The sequence below is a fragment of the Melopsittacus undulatus genome, chromosome 10 (assembly GCF_012275295.1).
Source record: "Melopsittacus undulatus isolate bMelUnd1 chromosome 10, bMelUnd1.mat.Z, whole genome shotgun sequence".
Taxonomy (NCBI): Eukaryota; Metazoa; Chordata; class Aves; order Psittaciformes; family Psittaculidae; genus Melopsittacus; species Melopsittacus undulatus.
In genome coordinates this window covers 12492789-12509935 of record NC_047536.1, presented here as the reverse complement: position 1 = coordinate 12509935, position 17147 = coordinate 12492789, and the positions used below count along the sequence as shown (strand labels likewise).

General features: G+C 48.4%; 1 protein-coding gene across 1 annotated transcript in view; it reads left to right on the top strand.

Moving 5' to 3' along the window:
- KCTD16 (potassium channel tetramerization domain containing 16) overlaps positions 1-8985 on the top strand; it is a 50473-nt gene extending 41488 nt beyond the window's left edge. The window contains exon 3 of the mRNA XM_005147294.3: positions 8503-8985. Coding sequence (XP_005147351.1) covers positions 8503-8954 — 452 coding nt within the window. The 3' untranslated portion in view covers positions 8955-8985. The remainder of the gene's footprint in view (positions 1-8502) is intronic.
- The last annotated feature ends 8162 nt before the right edge of the window (positions 8986-17147 follow it).

Sequence of the window (17147 nt, the reverse complement as noted above, 5' to 3'; positions counted from 1 at the left end):
AACTTCCAGAGAGAGTGTCTTCAATAGCTGGTAAAAAACAAGCATCTGCCCCTATGGAAAGGGATATCTGATACTTCCAGAAATGCAGAGCACTGGTACCATCCATGTCCCAGGCTGCGCATTCAGACCCTAACCCGTCTGTGCTTTTGATTGCCAGCACCAAGCAGTGATCTTCTTAAGAAGCTGTTTGTGGAAAATGAGGTTTGGTTCAATGCTGCTATAGCAAAGAACACGAGTTATTTGTTAGTGTGAGTGAAATACCACTGTTGTTCTAAGCAGCAAATAGGCAGGGACTGTGCTGCAAACACCACTGGTCAGGTACAGCACCTGACACTTAATTACTACATTAATTCCTGGTAACTCTGGATTTAATTTGCAGCTTCATTTGGGATGCAGCTTCAGGATGGAGGAAAGGTGCCCAAGCCACTGTGGTCAGGAGGTGCTGTGGCCATTGGGCAGCTCCATTGGTGTCTCTGCGACGGGTGTGCAGGGACATTTTACACAACACTGAGTAGTAAGTGAAGGATATTAGAGTGTTTAAAATGAGCCAAAGGTAGGACAAAAGCCATCTCATGGCAATTAGGAGATTAGTGGTAGCTTTAAGCATTGAAGAAGAAAGTGATGTCCAAAGTACCTGTTTTCAATAAGTAACTTTTTCACTTGGATCTCTCAGCAGAACCATTTCTGGTGTGAGCTGTCCCTCTCCCCTCCCACTGCCTCTGGCCCAGGTGCACAAGCCATGGTTCATTTCACCCCATAATAATGACATCCATCATGTCACTGTTCACCACCCAGGCAGCAGCTGCTCTTCTCAGCTCTGCCAGTGCCACCCATGCACAGGGGAATGCTGGCAAATGGGGCTCCACAGGGCTAATTGTTTGTCTGTTGGTCCCTCTGTGCTGCTGCTGCTGCTGTCTCATGTGCAGGGGATGCTCAGCAGTGCTCAACAGGTGCCTTCAGCCTGTCCCAATGATACTGACTCCCTGCCAGGAACATAGTAGCGCTGGCAGGGGCTTGAGGAGCATGAAGGAGCTGCTTCCTTCCACCTCCCACCCTGTGCATGGTGTCCACATGGGTGTAGGGTCTTGCCCGGAGTCTGCAGCTTCCCTGGGGCATGGCAGGAACCAGTGGCTGCTCCCCTTCTCCCAGGGAGGACGTTCAGCTCTGCAAGCATGAGCAGCCTGTGTGTGTTAATGAACCTGTAGTAACCTTGGGTTTAGGTTCATCATCATCTCTTATTCAACAGAGTGATTTCAGTTGTGAGCTGTAACAGTTCACTGCCTATTGTTACAGCTCAATTACCAATTCATAGCATCCTAAACCCCCATGCAGTGAGTGAGTAAAGTGAAAGAAAAAGCCTAGTGAAGAAAAGAGGCAAGAAAGTGGTAACCCAAAGGAAAAGGAGAACTGGACAGCAGAGTCCAGGGGGAGATCTGAGTGAGGAGCCCCAGAAGAATTCATGGGAAGGGTGACTTTTGGGAACAGCACTGGAGCAGAGACAAAGAGACAATGGGAGGATGCTCCAAGAATAGCAAATCACTTGATACTGAGAGTAAGAGATGAGAGAGAAGAAACTGGAGCAACAGAGACTGCAAGAACAGAATAAATGTGAGGTGAAAGGGGTGAATTTATCCCTATGATGATGGCAACTGTAAATGTCCACAGACAGCATCCAAGGAGATGGGTATTTATATATGAGGACCAGGTGGGAAGTAAAAGGGAAGAAAACAGGTGATTAAATAACCAGGAAGAACAATTTTAACTTGGGTATTTTAAAAGGAGAGCTGAGTTTGCTCCAACTAGAACCATAGTAAAATACAATGAAAAGACAGCAGAGCTGCAAGTTGGTTAAAATACAATCTCACTTGTTGGTTGAAAGCAGCACCGTTAGCAAAAACTCCTCATTTAAGAATTAGTTATCTCCTTGCCTGGGGATTTTTCTGCTTGACATCATGAAATAGCTTGTCAAGCTGGTGCGTGTCTGAGTGTAGTTGTTGAGTGACAGACCTGCTGCCTCTCAGTGCACTGGTCTTGCTTGTAAATGCCTCTTGCCTCCAAGTTCTATCCCGGTTGCATTTCCCTGCTCCACCAGCTTTGGCAGGAAGCACCCAGCCTCTTGCTGAATGCTGTGCAGTTATTTAGGGCACTGGATTTTTATGTCAAAATAACTCTATTGGGATTTAGGGCCCTTTTCTATAAAGCCAGTCCAGGGGAAGACACAGCCCAGGCTGCTTTGTTCCCATGAACCCATCCCAACCAGCTCCTCCTTTCCCTAAGGATGTGCCCTTGTTTTTAAAACATGAACATACTAACACAAGGCATGAGTGTAGATCTTTCTGCCTGTGTCCCTGTCTGTCTACTTTGCCTTCTGCCTTTGACACTTTTTCACCATTATTCATAGAATCCCAGACTGGTGTTTGTGGGAAGGGACCTTAAATCTCACACAGTCCCAACCCCTGCCATGGGCAGGGACACCTTCCGCTAGACCAGGTTGCTCCAAACCCCTTCCAGCCTGTATCCAAGCTTGGATTTGAGGTGCAGTGTTCTTTGAAGACATTAATTTCAACAAAGGAGACTTCAGTACTGTTTGTAAATCCAGGGATTAAGCAAATGGATGTACTCAGGAATATCGGAGCTGCTTTTTTGGAAGGTTTTAGCGGTGAAGCCCAACAGGTGACTGAAGTTCCTCATCTCAGTTCCTGTCCTGTAGATTTTTTAAATCTACACCTCCTAATTTCATTGTACCTGCCAAAAAGGCAGAACAGAATCAGGAATCTGGCTCCTGGTCTTCTTCTTCACTCTCTTCCCTGAGATTTCTTTGCACCAATGTCATTTGTGGTGGGGACAAAGTAGAGCACGCAGATTATGCTCAGAGTAATGGTAAGTCTAAAAATAGCTCTCAATTAGCAATTGATTGCAATTAATTGGAACAACATAGGCTGACATGATAGCTTCATATCTCCAGAGCATTTCTGAGTTCATGAGTTCTAATTTTCAAATGTGATGGCTCTATATTTCCATAACCATCTGCCAGCACATTACAGAGCGCATCTTCACAAAGCAGGAGCAGTACACACTTTGGCTTGGCTAACTACAAGAGGTGTCCAAACCAGGGCTCAAATGGGAACGTAAACCGTGGGGTTTACCTATAGGTATGCAAATATGTACAGATGTGTGTATCTTGAGGTCTTTCCTACAAGACCAGAACTGTGTGGAGTTGTGGATCCAAAGCACAGTGGGCGCTTCTGCCCCAGCTGAGGAAGCTGCCCTGGCTTTGCCTTGAGGCACTGATGCTTCATTGACATTCATCTAGTTCTGCATTGCTCTGCTTTAGCTGCTGAGGAGCCCGCAGGGATGCTCATGAGGGCAATGCTAAAATTAGGGCACTGGGAGGGGATGTGTTTTCTGATGATTCCGGCTGATTTGGTTTATACCTGTGTTGTAATTAATGGGCAATTGGAATTTCTTTCCTAATAAACATCAAGAATACATTAGTGCAGAACAGCTCCGGGAGGGTGAGGGGGGGTAGGGGAGTGTCAATTGCAATCACCTGCATTGCTCCCCGGTTTTTGTGTCAATTCAATGTCCTACCAGGGGCGTTTGTGTCTTTTTCTGCTGAGAAGGTAATGCAGATCTGAGCTCCTCACATGGTAATGCCAGGGGATTGCTCAGGGAAGACAAGGAAAACCCTCGCTCTTCAACCCAGGCTGGCTTAATTCAGTCATACCACTTCCAAGTTCTTGGGTGTAAATTTAGAGTAACAGAAGGTCCAATGAATGATTGTATTAAGATATGGTGTAAATACAGTAATAATAAGTTCAAAAAGATACAGAAAAGTCTTACATTTGAGGGGCCAAGGCTGGACTTGAAGGAGGAAGATGCTGGTAGTGGCAGCTCTTAATTCCCTGTGCACCCAGCTTAAACAAGCTGGAGATGTTTGACACAGAGACAGAAAGAGCAAACACTGTGGGCAGGAGAACACTTCTGCTGCTTCTGTTTTTATATCAGTGTCATTTTCCCAGGGGAAGATAAATGCCATGGTCCTGATGGCCAAATATTGTCTCTAATCACAGTATTTGGAAAGGGGAGTACAAAGCAAGGAGGCCAGCAGCACTGGATTAATCCTTGAATTACTTCTTGTACTGGGAATGCTGAACAGTCAGACCTCTTCAGCCTATAAACCAGGCTATTCATTTCCCTTCTCTTCTTTGAGCTAAATGCTTGTTAATCTGTCAATGAAGAATGCAGGTGAGAATTGGAAGGGTATTGCTCAGCTATGCTCTTGCTTCTGTACAGCCAAAGGTTTTCCTTAGTGGATGGGAGCTACAGGGTGGAAAGGCAAATAAATCTGGTTGTACAAGCCTGAATGATGTCCACAGTCCTTCCAGAGGAGGATTTGGTGAAGCAGATAGCTATGGTTAGGCTGATAAAGAGGTTTCAAAAAAGGATTGATTTGAGGAGACCATAATCAGAAACAATTAGAAGCTGATAGATGACCTGAGTTAATGACGGAGACATTTGCTGAGCTATCACCCCGTCCTAGGAAGGATGCTGATGGGACAGGCCAGGCTGATCCTGCTGTGGGGACAGCCACCCTTACCGACAGCTTGTTGTGGTGGGAGATGCCTGAAGCTGAAGAGTCCTCCTGGGATGGGTTTGCTGGGTATCATAGAATCATAGAGTCCCAGCTGAGAAGGGACCTTATGGATCATCTACTCCAATCATTCTAGGCAAAACACGGCCTGGACTAGATGTCCTAGCACCTTGTCCAGCCAAATGTTAACAGTGTCCTGTGTTGGGGTGTCCACCACTTCCTTGGGGAGATTATTGCAGTGGCTGGTTGTTCTCAATGTGAACTCAGGTGTGTTTGCTACATAGAAAAGTGACCCCCAAAAAACCAACTTGACCATGGAAGTGGTTTCCCTCTAATAAACAGGCTTTTGCTATGCAGTGCAGGAGGAGCCAGCATGCTGTGGGGTACATCATGATGGTCAAGAGTGCCTGACCACGCTGATGGCCACGGTTGAGCAATTTCTCCAAATGCTTTCTGTTTCTTACCATACTGCTGCTCACACTTTGTGCTTCCCTTCCCACCCTGAATTCTAACTTCATCACATGTTACTTTGAGAAAGATCCACATATAAATATTTTGGCTCATTTCATATGCCTTCTGGTATGTTAACACCAGGTCTCATATTTTCTCCACCATTTGGGGAACTTATTTTTATTTTCAAACAGATCTGATACTCTTACCTAAGTTCATTTCCAGATTTGAGTGTTTTAGGAAAAATCACAGGAGCTCTGGTAAAATGACAGTGCTGGGAGAGAGCCTCCTGATAGAAGTGTATGTGCTGGCTGGGGACAAGTTCTCTTGCACAAGGTGTAGACCTCTGCAGACAGAGAGGCCACGGGCAAATAATTCTGATTTTTACACTGGATTGGCAAGTTAAGAAAATATACATGGAAAACTCTTTAACATAGAAGAATTAAATGAGTAGAGTGGGCTACGAAGGATGCTGGGATGTGAGGAGAGCAGCTCACGTCCTGGCTCCATCAGTTCCCCTCCTTCCCTCTTGCTGCCTCCTTTGAACATATGGCAGAGTTCAAAGCAATAACATTGCTGTCAAGTCCATCCCTGGCTTTGTTTGCTTGCTGAAATTTGACTGAAGATACTTGATCCCAAATGCAAATAAACCTGCCGCGTGCCCGTCCTGCTGCCAGCACCCGTCCCCGAGCCATGGCATTTGTCATTGTTCCTAAGCTTTACCTTGGTAATTTTATTTAGACAGGGGCATTTTCTGCTGATAAATCTGGCTCGATTACCAAGTCAGAATATATTTATTAAAACACCAATTAGACCTTGGTCTCTCATCAATCACAACACCTTTAATTCATGCATGGATGACAAAATTGTTCGAGGCGTTGTGCACGCATGGATGAGTGATCTAAATCAAATTGTCACTTCGCCACCATCACCTTATCTTCAGACCTAGAGGCAATCCATTTTTTGTTTACTATATGAATAATGTGCAGTATTTTTAAAAGCTTCAACTCTTCAATATTTTTTGGTGTGGAAGAGAAAATATTTGCTTCACCAGGTTGCAAACAAAGGAAGCACGGAGGCAAGAGCATCAGCCTCTCAAGTGCTCCATGGATAGGTTCCCATGGGCTGGAGGGGATGGGGGCTGGCCAAGGGTGGCTCAGAGCAGGAACTACCCATTCCCACCTGCCAGGAGTCCTGGCTGTGGTGTTAGTACTGCCCAGGTGGGGGTCATTTGCTGCATTAGCCCCAGCAAAAGAGATAAAGTGTGGAGAAATCAGCAGAGCCTGAGGACAGTTGAGAGGTTAAAGGTGGAGGGACAAGGAAGAGGAAAGGGAATATGAACTAGAAATAGAAACCTAAAGCTAACAGCTTAATGGCTCTGAAGGAAAAGAAGCAGTAAGAAGAGTACAAGGACAACAGAAATGGATGAGACTGGATTGAGAGCAGTGAAACAGAATGGCTCAAATTAGGATGCTCACAGACAAAGGCTGGTACAGCCCATGTGTGTCTGGACACTGCCTCAAGGAGCACTTGGTGCCAAACCTCTGTGCCCTGCATTGTCCCTTCCCTTTGAGTAAGAAGTCTCAGAGCCTCTTGGTGAGCAGTTTGTTGCTAGCTGGTATCTGTAGCAACAAACCCTCTGTTTGTTATCCTGTGCCTGGCTCACACAGAATTTTCCCCCTGGGAACGACAACGCGAAAGTAACCCCAGACCAACTCAACCCCAGGCCTCAGGGAAAGGGCTGTGAAAACTGCAGGGGACATGGGGAATGGCTTTAACCTGCCAGAGGGGAGACTGAGATGAGCTCTTAGGCAGAAGCTCTTCCCTGTGAGGGTGCTGAGGCGCTGGCACAGGGTGCCCAGAGAAGCTGTGGCTGCCCCATCCCTGGCAGTGTTCAAGGCCAGGTTGGACACAGGGGCTTGGAGCAAGCTGGTTATCTGTGATGGCCAGGGTGAGGGTCTGTGTGCCTCTTCTCACAACAAGGAGACTTCACTGATTTCAGCATGGAGGTTCTGTGCCACTTGCATTTTCTGTCTCGGTTCTCTCCCTGGTTTTCTGCACACCAGCAGCCCCTCTGCACAGGGATTTCCTGTGCCCTGCTTGCAGTGGGTTTGTTGTGGAAGAGGGAGAGGAGAAGAGAGAAACTGGAAGGCTGATGGTTTGTGTGTCAATTATACATCAGAGTCTTTGCTGCATCTTCAGAAGCTTCAAATAATAATAATTATAATTAGGGCACTGGGAGACGAATGTGCTGAGATCAGGGAGAAAGCCAGGAAAGCCAGGCCAGAATTAATTAGCCCCTTTTATCTCAGAATCTCAAAGCATTTAGACATTAATTAATGAATTCAGTGGTTAAATCAGTGCAATGTTCAGTTTGCTGCAGGAATGGTGGCTGGTGCCGGGGCTCAGCACCCATCCTGCTCAGCTACGGGTGCTGCATGGGTTGGTGCTGCTGCAGGCGCTTCCCCTCACTGCAAAACACAGGGCACTGTCTGTCCCCCTGACAGCACCCAGAGCCGGGATGAAGAGACCCATGTCCTGCACTGGGAACTGGGAGGATCCCCACGATCTGCAGGTCCTTGGGGATTGGAGCTGACGGCTTCCCATTCATCCCATGGTGAATAAAGGTCCTCCCCTGCCTCAGACCCCAACTCAATGAAATCTCCCACCTGTGGCACTGAGGTTACCCCAGGAACCTCCCAAACCCACCACTGTCTCCGGCACCCACATCTTGCCTGGTTTTCATTGTTTCACCTCATGAATAGATACATTTCTGCCTCTCGGCTCACCGCTGTATGCCCATCCTTGCTGAATATTCATTAAGTGAAATTAGCATCTATTAGGCCTTAATTAACTTATGAAAGGCTTGTTTTGTGGTAATGAAGTATACATTCTAGATGTGCCTGATGGCAGCTGGGGTGTCCCCTGGCGCATAGAGCACCCCCTGAGCAGAATCTGGCCCTCCAGCACGGCATGAGGGGCTGCACCCCCTCTTCTTCCCTGTAGCTGTGAAGTGATAGCTGGTGGGGTGCCTGTGACCCAAATGTGTGCAGAAAATGAGGGTGCTGAGGCGCTGGCACAGGGTGCCCAGAGAAGCTGTGGCTGCCCCATCCCTGGCAGTGCTCAAGGCCAGGTTGGACACAGGGGCTTGGAGCAAGCTGCTCCAGTGAAAGGGGTCCCTGCCTCTGGCAGGGGTTGGAGCTGGAGGTGCTTTAAGGTCCCTTCAACCCAAACCAGTCTGGGATTTATTCTGTGATTCTCTGAGTTCATGGAAGCCGAGGGGGGAAGCAGATGAAGGAGCTCCCAAGTTAGGTGGAGATCAGCTCCCACCTGAGGAGGTTTTGGCGTCAGTTTGTGGGGACATCGAGGAACGTTCCCCGCGAGGTGGAGTGAGCAGCCTGCCTGGGGCACAGCGGGGTGTCAGAGCCGCCGCTAACCCGGGTCTGTTCCTCTTGCAGGCGAACCCTCCAGGTGGTCCTCGTCCCACTGCGACTGCTGCTGCAAGAACGGCAAAGGTGACAAGGAGGGGGAGAGCGGCACGTCCTGCAACGAGCTGTCCACGTCGAGCTGCGACAGCCAGTCTGAGGCCAGCTCCCCGCAGGAGACCGTCATCTGCGGCCCCGTCACCCGCCAGCCCAACATACAGACTCTGGACCGGCCGGCTAAGAAGGGGCCGGTGCAGCTGCTGCAGCAGTCCGAGATCCGCAGGAAGAGCGACCTGCTCCGGACTCTCACCTCCGGCTCCCGCGAGTCCAACTCCAGCAAGAAGAAAGCGGTGAAGGAGAAGCTCTCCATTGAGGAGGAGCTGGAAAAATGCATCCAGGATTTCCTCAAAATCAAAATTCCAGACAGGTTTCCAGAGAGGAAACATCCCTGGCAATCCGAACTGCTGCGGAAGTACCACCTATAGGCTCAGGGCGGGGGAAGCACACGACCTGCTCACTGTTAGAGCAAGGTTTTAAGTGATACGAAGATAATTCCCAATAATAATTGTTAGGTCACAAACGAAACAGAATTCATCTCTATTGTACTGCCTAATTTGCCTCTTTCACCTTAACATTTCTAGTCCTAGGGCAACGAGATTTTTCCAGTCGTGGAAGCACAATGACAAACGCTTTTTCTTTGTAAACTCTGAGTCTTACACAAGCTGAATACCTTAAGGGCACATCCATGCCGAGGGCGAGGGATGCTCAGTGGGGAGGGGAGGCTGCTGCTGCTGGTGGATGTGGCCCATGGGCAGGCAGTGTCCTGGTCCAGGGCGGCTGCCTCCCCCCGTCTCCTCGTAGTGCACAGTTTGGTTGGAGGGATGTACACTGCTCACAGAAACAAGCTATGCCATGACAGTTTACCTTAAGCATGTGTATATATATATATGTGCATATATATATGTGTGTATATATATCTGTGTATATATATATGTATATATATATCAATATATATCGCTTAAAGATTTTTTGGCTCTCTCCTTATAACTGCACTTTCTCAGAAAAGAGCATTTTTTAGCAGTCTGTGGATGTTCTGTTTCTTCTTCAGGTCTTTGAGGGTTGAACAGTAGAAAACCCATCCCACGGGCCCTCTCCTCTCTGCCTCTTCCCTCTCCTTCTCTGAGACACTGTAAATGCATTTCAGTGGAGACCAGGGAGCAGTGTGTGGGGCTTTGTTGCTGTCAGCAAAATATTCCATTTGTTTTTGACGATCTTGTTCCCTCTGTGTCCTCCCTGCACCTCTTGTCGTGTTTCTGAAGGCTCTCTGGTAGCAGTGGGTTGGATGCGTGCTGATCCCAGTTGGAAAGCTGTAGGAATTCTGCTGGTGCTGATGGTGGAGTGCTGCAGGCATGCTTGGCCCCAGCTCCTGCACAGAAGCCATTCCAAGGGATTACATGAGCCATGTGCAGTGCAGTGACTGGCAGGGGATCCTCACTGCAGGACAGGAGTCATGCACGTTTCAGGAGGCAGCACAAGCCCCAGGAGGAGGTACCTATGTTCCCACCCCCACAGACACCCCCATCTGTGCTGGTCCCATCTGCAGCTGGTGGCAGGGCGGTAGCCAGCAAACCGTGCCATGAGCTCCTGTTGGCTGGGAAGCCATGGGCAAGGCTGGTCCTGCGCGGATCAGATCCCGCAGCCACAGGCCCGGGGTGCAGAGCTTGGGGAATGGGAGCGATGGGGTGCAGCAGGCTGTCAGTGCCAGGTAGTGCCTGGGCAAGGGGTCTGAGACACAGGGCTGGTGAATGTACCCGATGCAGGTACAGGCTGGTCATGAGCTCAGGCTGCCGAGAGTGATGGAAAAATGCATTACTGCAGTTACCTGCTTTGTCTATAACTCAGTACAAAGCAGCTGTGGTATTTGAGGTAAATTATTTGTTTTCTGAAGGCATAGGAAGAGGGAGATATTTTATATATATATGTAAAAGTATGGGAAGTGATAGTGCTGGTAACACAAAGCACTTTGACTCTAACTTCTCTAGTGTCCTGCAGGTTCCAGGGCTTTCCCCCTCTTAACTTTCAGAAGCTGCTATGGGAGGTGAAGTCAAGTCTGCACAGATGATTTCTGTTCTCTTCATGCAAGGTGATGTCTTCATCCTTGCAGGGTTCCATTGTGCCTGCACGCCTGGCTGGGACACTACAGGGACCCTGGTATTGGGTCTGCACGGGCAGAGGTTCATACCCATCGCGCAGCTGCAGATGTGCTCATTGTGAGATGCAGTTTTTACCAGTGGAAAAGGAAGCAATACTTGTCCAGAGGGATCCATGGCATGAGCTGGCTGTGGAGAGGAGGAAAACCCTCCCAGCAGTGCATCTTCCAGCCTTTGGAGCATGGGGCTTGGATATGGCAGCTTGGCATCATCTCTGGTGTATGCATCTCTCAGCACGCAAGGAGAGTGCTGTTTCTTGCCGTGAGCATGCAGCACTGGTAACAGAGTGTGGTTGTGAAGCAGGGGCTGACCTGGGAAATGCAGGGCTCAGTGAGAAAATGCAGCACTTCTTGGGATCAGGCTCTAGAACCAGTTCAGGCCTGGAAATGCAGCAGCCCTCTGCTTACCTGCTCATTTTTTGCATGGAAATCAACACTTTGCACAAGATCCATGGATTTGGCTGCTCTCAGTTATTTGTTGGTTGGTTTATAGTGTTTTTATTTTCCTACTCATAATTTCCTACATCTCTCTCCCCCCCTCCCCAGCAGCAAGCAAAGAAAACTGGGGAACAGACAGGGCTCTCCCTCAGTTTCCAGCTGTGTGTGGGTCGGGACAGGTCACCCCTCAGCAGCAGGCTGCAGCTAAAACCTTGTCCTTCCCACCGCACCAGATCATCCGCTTCTCTTTTTAATACCATAAATGCTGGGGCTCTAAAATATGTGACAGTGGAAGAGCAGGCACTGTGTGTGTGAGTGTGTGTGTGTGTGTTCCAGTGACATTCAGGGCGCACAGGATTGCGCCATGATGAATAACTGTAGAAAAATTAGACCAAATGAAACGTGCCCGAATGGGCTTGATTTATGTGGCCTTCATGTCTTCAGTTTTAGATGAAATGGTTATTACTCTCCAGTGCTACAGAAATAAAGGTCTTAAACTGCAGTAATCACAGGCAGGTCTAATCTGCCAGGAACCACAACCAGGATGGGGCCGGAGGAGAGTGGGTGCCTGGGCATGGGGGTATATATGGGTGTTTATGCGCTCTCGTGCTGCTGTGTTATGCAGGGATCTCATTCTTGTCCAGCGTCATGTTGCAGTTGTTTCACAGGAGCTATGGGCTGAGCTTTGAGGCTTTTTGTGCTGGCAGGCTCGAGGTGGAAGAGTCTCTGCTGCCAAGAAGCCCCTGGGCAATGGTGGGGGGCCCTCTCCCCCTTTCCAGTGGAGCTCAGCCGCTGGATGCTGCACAGCATCCGTTACTGCTGCTCCGAGTCCCCTTCTCCCCCTCCTTTCCTTGCTGCTTTTCTCTGGACCACCAGTACCCCATGGCCAGAACTGCACCCCACCAAAGAGCCATGCTCTGGGCACCTTGTTCTGCCACCATCAGCTGGGCACTGGACCCTGCTGAGGGGCAGAGACAGGCACGATGGCTGTGGAAAATACTGCTCTCCAGAGACCCTTAATTCACATGTGGGTGGCAGCAGGTCAGGAAAGAGCAACCAGACCTTGTGCCAGTGCTGATGGTCCCCTCCCTGCCCAGGCACAGAGATTTTCTTATCACAGGAGGGTGAAAAGGTGTTACCTCTGGAAGACCTCTCCCCCAAAGTAGTGTTGTGCACACATACATACATACAAATCCATATCCATACCTACAGTTACATACATGCACCGTGGGAGGAGGGCACACGCTCCTGCCTTCCTAGCATGGTTGTTCTCCCTTGTCTCAGGATGTGGCACCATTGGCTGTTGGAAGGGGTGGGAGAAATTCCTGTACTAGGTGGGTATGGAAATGTTATAGCTGAAATTGGGCGATCAGGGAAAGGTGGGAGACAGATGCAGCGCAGTGGAGGGATTTGAAGCTGGAATAACAGGTTGTCTATAAGGTAGCTGGGTTTGGAGCTCTGGGAATATTCAGCTCAATTCTACTTTCTTTCAGTGAGAGAACCCATGTCTGTCCCTAGGACATTTTTGGTCACTTAGCAATAGCAAGCCAGAACAAAACTCGGTTAACAGAGTACTTTATTCTTTCTAAAATAGCTGGGGAGCAAAATGGGATTCGAGCTTCTTTCTACACACAACAAAGACCAAATACAGGTTCTGTTGAAACTAATTTGAAACTTACATTGACTTCAGTGGGACTGAGACTCCCCTAAAACACCTTTTCTCAAGAAAAACAGGCACACCAGTGAGGGTGAGGGGAAGCCATTAAGCTCTAATAAAGTTCACATCCACTTATGCTTCTTACCACTTCTGTGTATGGCAGAGGGCTGGTGTTTAGGGGTGCTCTTGTGTGGCCAGTCCTTCATTGCCACAGTATGTTCGTAGTCTTGCTTAAGGCAGAGAGCTGAAGGAGTGGGGGAGGCTGATGTACCCCTTTATGAGCACACGGTCGGCGACTGCCTTATGGGGGAGACCTGAGCAGGGCTCAGAGCATCAGGGAGAGACCAAGGGAGAACATGGGATTTACATAGACCTGTGGGGACCAAACTGCTTTATTTTTCCCTAAATCACATGGACGCACCATGCAGAGACCTCACAGCACTCTGGGAAATGTTTTGAGGGTTTAATTCTACTTTTGTGAGTCCATTTATTAATTTTACTTGCAAAGTTGCAGGCTGAAGGAGAAAACAAGGTTGGTTTTTCTTGGCAATGACCATAACATGGCAGAGCCCTTCAGCTGTACCGCACACAGCTCTCCAAGCCCCAGGAAGGCTGGAGAACACCCCCCAAGTTCTCACCCTGGCCTGAAGCCCTTCCCACCATTGCGAGTACAATGTGGACTTGACTTGCAGAGTACTTTATGCATAAGGCCCCATGTGTATCATGGTACAAGATAATTGTCCAGTCTTATGGATAGTTTATGCCCCAGCGGGGTTTTGTAGATTAAAAGAACAAAAAAAAGCACTTTTAAATTTAAATTATTTATATTATAAAAAGACACTCTTTATTTTTCTTGGCAGCGATACCACTTAGCTAAGGATCAGTTTATAAGGATGATATTACAGATTTTAAACTATAGCAATGCGAAAGCAAATGGGACAAGGCAGAACTGGGAGCTGAGCAGGCAGAAGGTTCGGAGGAGGCGGCAGGGCCCGCGGCACCGGAGCGGGGGGGCTGGAGACGTCCTCACCTACTCGGGGCCTTGCTTCTGTTACATTTCGGACCTCATACAAGCACTCGATGACTTTGTCGAGGCTGAGTCAGTCTGTTGCACATTGACGTAGATTAAGTGGCACCCACTGAATTACCTCTCTACTTTCCAACGTGGTTCACTTGTACATACGTGTAATGTCAAACTGTTTACAGGTTATTTTGTGCGTAATTGTGGAGAAAACAAAAAGTTTTAACTACAAATTTCAAGGAATCGATTTTACTGGAAGGTGTTTAAAGAAATGAATGTGCTTAATACAGTATAGACATCATTGGTAATGGTCTCACATGAATGCATGTATCTCTGTGTTGTCAGTCCCCACCAGTGAGGTTATTGGCAATATTCTGCAGTCTGTGAATAGCAAATATGCATCAACTACTGTGACTCTGACAAATATAACTTGGTAACTGTTTCTACTGTGGTATGTAAAAAAGAAAATAATCATGTAGCTTTTAGCCTGCTGTATTTCCTTGGTACAAATAACACCATGAAAGAAAGAACAACAGCTTGGAAAACCCAACCGTGTCATAGTGACCTGTGTGGAGTCATTTCTGCAATGGCACCTGCCAGGTACTTGTGATTCAGCTGCTAAAAAAGACCTATTTCTAGAGGCTGGGAGGTGCTGGCAGCAGATGACCTTGTGTTCAGAGTGCTGATGGGTGAAGACAGCTGCTTGGTGTTCCTCATCCCCATATGCTAGTTAGGACTTACATAGCGCGCTGGTGAGAAGTGCAGCCATTAGTGTTTGGGGGTGTTGAAACCTGCAGCTAATTTGTGTCCAGGCATCCACATAAATCAGTGCATATGCACTGTAAGAGCACAGACAACTTGGTATCCTTCAGCTGTCATATACACACACATAGATACATACATACATACGTGCTTTCTTGCCCACTGTGATCTAGCACTGGTTCCTGGTAAAGTTCCTGTAGGCTGGGGGTTACTCTCCCTAGAAGGTGATGGGGTTGTTTTTGTCTCATTTGTTTCTGGGCTGGGCTGGCACCCAGCTGATGGTCACAGGGTCAGATTCTTCTGCCTTCCTGACTTGAAGAGAGATTTTCTGATTCTGTGGTTTCAGAGTACTGTCACCAGCAGCAATATTTCTGGAAAAGCCATCGCTGCATCAGGGGCCACCTGCCAGGGTATTTCCAAGGATATTTTGAAATACTTTTATCCTGTGTTGTTCTAAAGGGGCTGGCTTCATTGCAGGTGGAGAAAGCGCAGGGCATGGCAGGAGAAGGATACAGAAGGAAAGTTGGTGTATCTCTTCTGAAGATGGAGAGCTGTCCCCATGCCATCCATCCACAGATGATGCCTGGTGAACAGGCTTGACATTCCTCCAGGGCTGCTACAAAGATGAAAAGAGGGAATGGCTGCTGAGGGTGGGAGGAAGCCATTTGCCATCCTCTCCCCCAGCAGTGCTGTCCTTGGGATGACAGGCTCATCAGCTGGGTTTATTGTCACAGCTGCTTCCCTTTTGCAGAGCCATTGGGGAGGGATCAGGGCTTAGTGCTGTTCTGGCTCACATCACTCCTCTGGCCCCATATGCAATATCCTCAACTTGAATTGGGAAGCATCACTGCAGGCTGGGTCTGAAAGAGCCAGAAACCAGGTGCTGCTCATGTGGGGGCTGAGTGCCCCAAGTGACACTAATTTCATTTTAATCTATAGCACTTGGCTGTTCTTCAGGAGAAGACATTTCCAGTGGCCCCTGCCCAGGAGAAGGTGAAAGATCCTGATGCTGCAGAGCTCTCCCCATATGGGACTTCACCATCGCAGGGATTCGGATATTAACAGTGTCTGTGCAAGCATATGGAAGGCAAAGCACTGCTGGAGGTTCAGGTTCCTCAAATGGCGAGCAGGATGCTCATGCTGCTCCAGCCTGGAGATGGATGGCGCTGGAAGCCCCGGAGCCACATGAGAACACGATTCCCACCCCAGACATCTGCCTCCTGCACTGGCAGCTGCATGCCAGGACCTGCAGGGCCAGCAGTGGGGCCCTGCCAGCCCCATGCTGCTGTTGCAGCTCCCAGAGGAAATCCCTGTGCCTGGAGCCGATGAGATGAGGTTGTGTGTGCCTGAGACCTTTGTGACTGCTGGATCCTGCCTGTGCTGGCTGATCAGGGCTTTTTAATGACAGTTTGGAACAAACAAATAACAAAGTCATTTTTTTTAATATGAAACTACAAGAATTGTTTTGTCTAAGCTGAAATGAAAGAAATGCTTCAAACAACAAAGAAATGAATAATGATTTCTTATACCCTTTTTTTTTGCTCTTTTTTTTTGTTTAAATTAGTTCAGGTTTGAACTGAAAAGTGAGAACTAAAGTGCAAGCCTTCACTTTTGGAGCAGCCATATGGCCATTGTCACACATTTCTGCATCTCCCCCTTCCACACAGGTTTCTCCTAGCCTCTGTCCCAAGCAGGGCTCAGCACTGCACTGCCCGCACGCCTCTGAAGGAGGACAGGAGCCTGCACACTTCTGGTCCTGGCACTTGTGACTAGTGCCTGGTCCTCTTGTAGTATCAGGGTTGGTGTGAGAGCAGTGCTTGTTCAGGTTAGAATACTTGTAAGATAATGCAGGTTACAATACCTGTATGATAATTACTGAGGATTTAATTACCTTCCCTACTCAGCACTGTGCAATGAGCATGGGAAGCAGGAGAGCTTCCTTTTGGTGCCAGTTCATATGAGAAAATAACTTTAATCTGCCTTACAACTATATAATTAAAGGAGCTTATATAGAGAGAAATAGACATATATATATATATATATATATATACACACACATATGAGTGTTTCTTTCCCTCACTGATGGAGTTGCAGTGGCTAGGGCAGGCAGCACCAGACCAGCTCTGTGCCACACAGGTAAGTGGTAGCGGGTAGAATGGCACCACCTCATCACTGTTCAAACCCTGTCAGAGGAGAGGACACCTCTCCCCAGCTCTAACACCCCAGTGACCAGCTGCCCAAGCACTTCCCATATGGAGAAGAAGGTCTGGGATGGTGACGCTGCTGCCCGTCTTGCTCGCTGAGCAGAGCAGTTCCCACAGGCAGGGTGAGGCATCATCATGCATCATTCCTAGGCTTGGCAGGATTGGGAATGCATAACTGCTGTGCCCCCAGAGCAGAGGGAATACGGCATCCAGTGGAGAAGGAAGATCCTTCCACTGTTGGTGGGACCACTGTGTTCAGGACACAGCCCCTGCACCTCCCGCCTCTCCCCACTGATCAAGGGAAGGGGCTGGGCAAGGAGGAGCCTTCTACAGGAAACTGAGACACGGAGGTTGTCTTGGAACATGAGCAGAGTGCAACAGAACCTC